This window comes from Pseudozyma flocculosa (assembly GCF_000417875.1).
Source record: "Pseudozyma flocculosa PF-1 unplaced genomic scaffold scaffold00013, whole genome shotgun sequence".
Lineage (NCBI taxonomy): Eukaryota > Fungi > Basidiomycota > Ustilaginomycetes > Ustilaginales > Ustilaginaceae > Pseudozyma > Pseudozyma flocculosa.
This window is the reverse complement of record NW_006920881.1, coordinates 460,534-467,640: the sequence shown is the minus strand read 5'-3', so window position 1 is coordinate 467,640 and position 7,107 is coordinate 460,534. Positions and strand designations below refer to the sequence as shown.

At 65.8% G+C, this 7,107-nt stretch overlaps 3 protein-coding genes across 3 annotated transcripts in view; 1 reads left to right on the top strand and 2 right to left on the bottom strand.

Annotated features, from left to right (window-relative positions):
- Nucleotides 1-2,063, bottom strand: part of PFL1_04158 (uncharacterized protein) — a gene marked incomplete at both ends in the record, with an annotated part of 5,135 nt that extends 3,072 nt beyond the window's left edge. The window contains 2 exons of the mRNA XM_007881682.1: nucleotides 38-1,910; nucleotides 2,038-2,063. Of these exons, the coding sequence (XP_007879873.1) occupies nucleotides 38-1,910; nucleotides 2,038-2,063 (1,899 nt within the window). The remainder of the gene's footprint in view (nucleotides 1-37; nucleotides 1,911-2,037) is intronic.
- Nucleotides 2,064-3,686: 1,623 nt separating this feature from the next.
- On the top strand, nucleotides 3,687-5,077 carry PFL1_04157 (uncharacterized protein; the record flags this gene model as incomplete). The annotated part of the gene is made up of 2 exons (XM_007881681.1): nucleotides 3,687-3,953; nucleotides 4,106-5,077. The coding sequence occupies 2 exons, from the start codon at nucleotides 3,687-3,689 to the stop codon at nucleotides 5,075-5,077; spliced, it is 1,239 nt and encodes a 412-aa protein (XP_007879872.1).
- Nucleotides 5,078-5,390: 313 nt separating this feature from the next.
- PFL1_04156 (uncharacterized protein) lies at nucleotides 5,391-6,758 on the bottom strand (the record flags this gene model as incomplete). The annotated part of the gene is made up of 2 exons (XM_007881680.1): nucleotides 5,391-6,552; nucleotides 6,628-6,758. The coding sequence occupies 2 exons, from the start codon at nucleotides 6,756-6,758 to the stop codon at nucleotides 5,391-5,393; spliced, it is 1,293 nt and encodes a 430-aa protein (XP_007879871.1).
- Between the last annotated feature and the right edge of the window lie 349 nt (nucleotides 6,759-7,107).

The following is a 7,107-nucleotide window of genomic DNA, read 5'->3' as shown; positions in this document are numbered from 1 at the left end:
CCCACCGCTGGAGCGTCTGAGCGGCCCTGGCTCGCACCGAGGCGAGGCCCGCCTCGGCACCGTCGGCGACGTCGTCGTCGTCGGGCGGGCCGTCGCCTGTCAGGTCCGCCGCCAGCCTGCGTTGGCGGAAGAGGATGGCCAGCTCGATGACGGGTCCCACGTCTTCTTCCGGATACGCTTGAAGCACGCGCATCCCTTCGGAAAAGGCGTCGCGGTCCTCTGCCTTCGGATCGCCGAGCGTGGCGCTGGCCGAGGCGAGGATAGGTGTCAACAGCGGCTTGATCTGGATGAGCAGCGCGCAGCACATGTCGATGAGAAACTCGATCTTGGCGGGGAACGCGCCCTCCTGCGACGTCTCTTGCTCGGCAAGCAGCGCGTCCCACACCCGCAGCACCGAGGGCAGAGAGAGCTCGGTGCTGACCAGGCAGGCGAGCCAGCGGAACGAGTAGTAGGGCATGCGCGGATCGAGGTTGGCGGCGCGCAGGCTGCGCCAGAGCTCCGGCTCGAGCCACCTCAGCCGCAGGCTGAAGCGCTTCAGCGCGCCCGCCATGCCGATCCGCAAGAAGTTGCCGCCGCCTCCGACGCCGCTCGATAAAGTGGCGGGGGCCTCGGCCAGCATGTCGCCCGACATTGCGCGGTCGACGCCCTCAAAATCGTAGAGCTCCTTGACCTCGCCGATCAGCAGCGAAAAGCACCAGAAGGCGTCCGCTTCGGCGTGAGGGCTGGTCCCATCCTCGTCTTCGTCGTCAAGGGAGTCGTCGCCCTCGCCGCCGTCATCGGCAGCGGGTTCGCCATCATTGCCAGTTCCAGCGGCGCGCGAGACGCTCGCTGTCCGACCCGTCGGCGCCGCTGCTCCTCGTACGCCCTTGCGAGGAAGGGAGCCGGCGGTGCCAAAGGCGTAGAAGAGCGTGAACAGGGCTTCATTCATGCCCTGAACGTACCCTATGCTCGGGTTAAGGAGGGCGTAAAAGTAGAGGATGCGGAGGAGCGAGTGCCAGTTGCGGTCGACAATGGGCGGTGTGACGCCGTCGCTCGGCTCAGATGGACCGCTCGCTGCATCTGCTGTGAATCCAGCGACATCGCTGCGCTCAGGACCATCGGCCGTGCCTGCATTGCCGGTCTCCGTGTCGACTGCCGATGCGAAAGATGCCTGGGATGAGTTGGCCGAAGCGCCGCCTGGCGATGGAGGCGAGAGGTAGATGGGCGGGCCGGCTGGTAGTGCTCCCTTTTCTGTTCGTGGAGCAGCGCGCGGTCCGTTGCTCGCGCCTGGCTCCGAGCCGTGAGAAGATGGTGGCTGGCCGGCGAGGAGTTCTGTCCGGGCCTTGGCCTTTTGTTCTTGCTCGGCGGCTTGGTGTTGGTGTGGCCGGCCGAGCTGTTCTGCGAAGCTGGCGTTAATCTGGGCCAGGCGTTCGAGGAGCGCCTGCCTGGCATCGAGTCGGGGCGCCGTCGCGCCTCTTGTTGACGAAGCCGGGTGGTCGGCGGGCTCGGGCGCCAGCGGGCAGGAGCGCGAGGGCCGCACCTCGCCCTGGTAGAAGGCGAAGCCATTCTTCCTGGACCTCGAGAGGTCCTTGTAGATCTGATCGAGGAGCGCATCGCGTTCGGAGAGGTGCGGCGACGCTGGCTGTGGGACGCCTGCGCTCGACGGCGAGAAGTCGGACACGAAGCGGTAGTATTCCTGGCGGCGCTTGTCGAGCACCGTGGGCCACTCTTTCTTCTCTGGCGGAAGGTAGCCGAGGAGGACCTTCCAGGCCTGGGCACGCAGCCAGGAGGGTGAGTCGGGGATGCCGCCCTGGAGGCTGAGGTGTCGCAGGCTGTAGAGGTCAGCGATGGTGTGGCCAGGCATCAGGTTGCTGGGATCGAGGAGCTGCATCAGAGAGCGGTCGCGCTGAGCCGCCGCTGCTGCCGCTTTGCTGAAAGTGGTGGCCCGGGACCGGTTCGAGGAGCAGCAGGAGGCAAAGCGGGATACAAGGGTGAGCGGGAGGGGCGGTCGAGCGGCGAGACCTGGCGCTGGTACCGCGCTATTCGACGACTACTCACCCTCTGACGCTGCCATTCTGCGACATGCTACACCACGCCGAGGCCTGGAGGGGTCCAGGCTGGTTGCCGTGTCCTATTGCGAAGGGTCAGGAGGCTGGTCGAGGTCTGAAACAGAGAGGTGTGCGTGGCGCGGCCGACGAGCATGCAAAGCGTGCGGGTGATGAGCTCGATGCAAGAGCGCGGACGTGGGACCCCGAGTCGAGTAGATGCAGCCTTGTCGTCGTCGTTGTTGTTGTCGGCGTCGATGCGGTCGAGGTGGAAAGAGAAGGCAAATGTGCAGGCAGGCCGGGTGCAGTGCAAGCACGGGTTCGCCCGCCCGAGAAGCGAAGGTGCGCTGCGTGGGAGGGGGCGGCGGGGTCGAGCGAGGCCTATGACGAAAGCGGAGCGAGCGCAGGTCAAGATGGAGCAACGGTGATGGTGGGAGTGGGGGGGAGGAGGAGGAGGCGTCGACGACGACGTGATGGTGGTGAAACGTGGCGGTCAAGAAGGTTGGTTGAAGCAATAGGCAGGTAGAGTGTTGCGAGCTTGCAGGCAGGCAGGCCACCAGCAAAGAGGTAGGTTGGTTGGCTGTGTGAGTGTGCGTGCGTGCGTGCGTGCGTAGCTTGAGAGATGCCAGGCAGGGCGTTGTGTGGCCAGCTGGGCCTCGGCGTGCAGCACCTCGCATCTCAGGGAGAGAGTAGTGGTGAGAGCCTCTTGCAGTCAGGCCGCTGGCCTGGCCAGGCAACCCGCTCGCACACTCGAGCTGGCCACTGAGGCCAGGCCAGCTTCCCACGGCTCACTTCGGGCAGCCTCTCAAGGTCAACACGCCACGCCGCGACGCAGCGACGCCTTGCACCCAAGCCAGGCCGCCCAACTGCCCACCTCGCTCAAAGGACAGAGACCTGCCTATGAGAGAGCACCATGTGGTGGTGGAGGAGGGAGCAGCCGGCAACATCGTCGGGGCGCAAGCAAGCAGCCCGGCAACACAAAGGGGCCATGCCCAGCCAACACACAAGCAGGCGTCCGTGCCCGAAAGGAGCCAGCAGCAGCAGCCTTGCCTGCCCCGCTGAAAGTCGAAATAGAGAGATGCCCGATGGACGCGCTCGGGCTGGGCCTGCCGATCCACCTCTTGGCGCCTCCTGAATCGGGTCCCCCGGCCTGCCACCTCCGGAAATTTGGTTTGGTGGCCCAGCGGGCCGGCCGCGGACAGACAACGAGGCCAGACCAAGACAGAAAGAGAGAGTGCAGGCAGGCTAACTAGGCCATGGCACCGCCTCGCCCAAAGCCCCCCTCGGTCAGCCAGGACCAGCGCAGCAGCCAGCGACAGGGACCAACAGAGCGCTTGCGAGCCATGCATGCCTCCGGTGGAAACGAGCCGCTGGTCTTGGAGCCAACCCGACTATCGGCCCCACTACCACCATCACCATCACCAGCGCTACCGCCACCACCACCACCACCACCACCACCACCACCACCACCACCACCACAACCGCCATCCATCGCCGCCAGCACTCTTCTGCCGCTCTGGCGCGCGCTACCGACCGCGCTCTCTTTCCCTCTGCGCATCCTCGCATCGACCCGTCCCAGTCCAGCTTCTCTGCCTGCTCGCCTCGACCGCCAGCCCACGCCGACCTCGTCCTCCACACCCGTCTCCGCATCGGCACGCCAGCATGGCACCTTTCAGGCGCAAGGTGCGCGCCACCGACGCCGGCGACGTGACCAGAAAGGGGCCCGACGGCGGCGACAGCAGCGACAACGGCGACGTATCCGGCCTCAAGAAGTTTACCCAGCGCAAGCCCGCCAACACGGCCTTCAAGCAGCAGCGCCTCAAGGCCTGGCAGCCCATCCTCACCCCCAGGACCGTGCTCCCCACATTCTTCCTCATCGGCCTTGTGTTTGCCCCCATCGGCGCCGTGCTCTACTACTTTAGCCAGCAGGTGAGTGCCGCGGCATTGCGGGGCGTGGCCTGGCCTGGCGCGGCGTGGCGCAGCGTGGCGCAGCGTGAGCTTGGCCGCCGGCGCGGCATCGACGACTGACCCGTCCACATCCCATCCCATCGCATCCCATCGCTTCATTGACCCTTCCGCAGGTCAACGAGTTCACCATCGACTACACCGACTGCCGCACGGCGCCGGCTTCGCCGCAGCAGCAGCAGATCCCCACGTCCAAATACGACTACCAGCTGCACGACAAAAACACGTCCAACTACCAGCCGCCGACGTGGTCGTGGGACGAGGCGGCGCGCACCTGCGACCTCTACTTTAGCGTTCCCGCCCAGCTCGACGCCTCCGTCTTCCTCTACTACAAGCTGACCAACTACTACCAGAACCACCGGCGATATGTCAAGAGTTTTGACTCGGACCAGCTGCTGGGCAAGGCCGTGTCGCGCAGCACCATCGACGGCGGCGAGTGCAAGCCGCTCGACATCGACGACGCCTCCGGCAAGATCATCTACCCGTGCGGCCTCATCGCCAACAGCGTCTTCAACGACACGTTTGCCGACCCCGTCCTCCTCAACGTCGCCGGCGGCGACTCGCAGAACCAGACCTACGTCATGAGCGAGCGCGGCATCGTCTGGCCGGGCGAGCGCGACAAGTACAAGCCGACCAGCTACAGCGCCAACGACATTGTGCCGCCGCCCTTCTGGACGGGCGCCGGCGCCGGCGGCGCCTTTGGCTTTCCCCAGGGCTACTCGAACGGCACCATCTTTGACCCTTCGGACAACGAGCACTTTATGGTGTGGATGCGCACCGCCGGGCTGCCCACATTCCGCAAGCTCTACAAGCGCAACGACGCCGAGCCCATGCCCGCCGGGCGCTACCTGCTGCGAGTCACCGACAACTACCCCGTCGCCATGTTCAAGGGCACCAAGAGCGTCGTCTTCAGCACCGTGTCGTGGGTCGGCGGCCGCAACCCGTTCCTCGGCCTTGCCTACATTGCCGTCGCCGCCCTCTCGGTGCTCCTCGGCCTCATCTTTACCGCGCGCCACCTCATCCGCCCACGCAAGCTGGGCGACATGTCGTTCCTCTCCTGGAACCAACCCGACAGCCACGGCAGATAGCCGGCCTCGCGTGGCACGGCATCGCGCGGCGTCGGCGATCCGGGGCCCTTCTGCCATGTCTCTGTTTTCTCTTGTTCCCCCGTACTCGTGCCTCGCTAAAGTTCGTTTGTCGATATTATGCCTTCTTGGATTCCACAGTAGTCGCTGCTTTCCAGCTGCCGCCCAGCGTCGCCGCCGCCGCCACCGTACGCCGTCTAATACAACGCCGCGTCCTCGTTTCAGTGGCCTCCCTGACGCGTGCTCGCATCGTCACATCGTCGCTCCCGGCCTCTGACCAGGGGCTCGCCGATTGCCGAACCGCGACGCGCCACAATCACGACTGTGGCGGCGCCGTCCACTTGGGGGGGACGGGGAGGTTTTCGCTGTGCTTCCACCGCGTGAGGAGGAGGTTACTGGGTTGGCCGTAGGGGTCGAGGACCTTCTGCGCGACCTCACCCGCTGCGATGGGCAGGCTGCCGCCTCCGGCGCCGCCGCTGCTGCCGCCGCTGGGGAGCAGGCCGAGCTGGGCAAGTGTGCTGGCCTGATCCCAGTACAGGCTCTCAAAGGCGAGCTTATCACCGCGGATATTGATGATGCCCACCATGGCGATGCGGAGGCGTTTGCCGGTTGGGGCAACGCCGGGGAGGAAGTACTCGATCTCGGTCGTGTGGGTGCACTCGAAGACCATTTCGTCGACGATGCGATCGGACCCCACCGTCCTCGAGACGGGCAGCAACCGCGTATCGGGCGGAGAGGCGCGGGTAAAGTGGTGCTCGTAGAAGCGCGCCAGCTCATCGTACCCGCTCCCGCCCGTCAGTGTGGCGACGTGGTTGACGTAGGGCGAGGGCACCATGGTCGACATGGTGGCCGCCGAATCCTTGGTGGCAAACTCGAAGTACGTGTGGCGGTCCCAGATCGACTCGAGGGGGAAGCGCGGTCCGATTTGGGCCTTGAGGAAGGCGAGGGTGCGCGTGTAGCACAGCGACGCCGCCGAACGGTCCGCATCGGTGCGCGGCGGTGAAAAGGCAAAGGGCCGCGTGTGGTCCGAGAACGGGTAGGAGAACGCCCAATCGGCCGCCGACGTGGCGCTGACCGACTCGTAATGATAGAAGGTGGCCGCTGCCGGGCGCGATGGGCCGACTTGGCCGCGCAGCGACGACGACGGCCAGGACGGGTTGAACGGGAAGCTCTCGCGCGGTATCGTGCCGTCGTCGCCCAGCTTGGTCAGGTGCGCCAGCAATGTCGACTGGTGCGATCCGAGGTGGTAGAGCGCCGGCGCCGATTGAGACGTGGGCAGGGGGAAGTCGGAGGAGCCGGTGAAAAGGGGACCGTAGTGGACCCACCCGCCAACGGATCCCGGGCACAGGTCCTGCAGGTGGCGGACTACGCTGCCGTCGTCGCCGCGCAGTCCGACGGTGATGATTGCGTTCCACTGCGGCCACTCGATCCCCTCGTCGGACAGACGTTGAAGCACAGCCTTGGCCAGCGCCTTTCCACTGTCGTCACCGTGAGGAGTAGAGGGCGAGGAGGCGGTGGGAGGAGGGGGATAGTCAAAGACGCCGACGTCGTACCCCTCTTCGGCCAGGTTGGTGCTGAGGCCCGTGCATCCTCGGTCCAGAGGTGCCAGGATGAGGAGGAAGGGTGCAGGCCCGTCGAGCGAGGCGGCAGGGATGGTGGAGGGGTAGTGTGCGAATCGAGCCATGGCGTGGTGTGTTGTGGCGTCGTCGATGGGTATGTAGCGGGCGACGCGGTGGCGAGGCAAGCGGAAAGGGGTGGTCGAGGACGAGGAAGAACGACGCTGGCAACGTAAGGGCGCGGTGGTCGGTGCGCCGCCGCGCCGAGCCAAAGCAGCTTAGCTTTGCCCTTCTCCACACGCACCCACGTCGGCCGGCGTTAAATCCGGCGTCTTTCTGCTTCAGTCGGCAGCCAAGCCAGTCGACGGACGACATCATCCACCTTGCCTCGTTCACTCGGATCATCATCTCGCCGACACAATCCTCCGCGCTCGTCAAGCATGCCCACGACGACCGATGCACCCCGGGTACAGAATC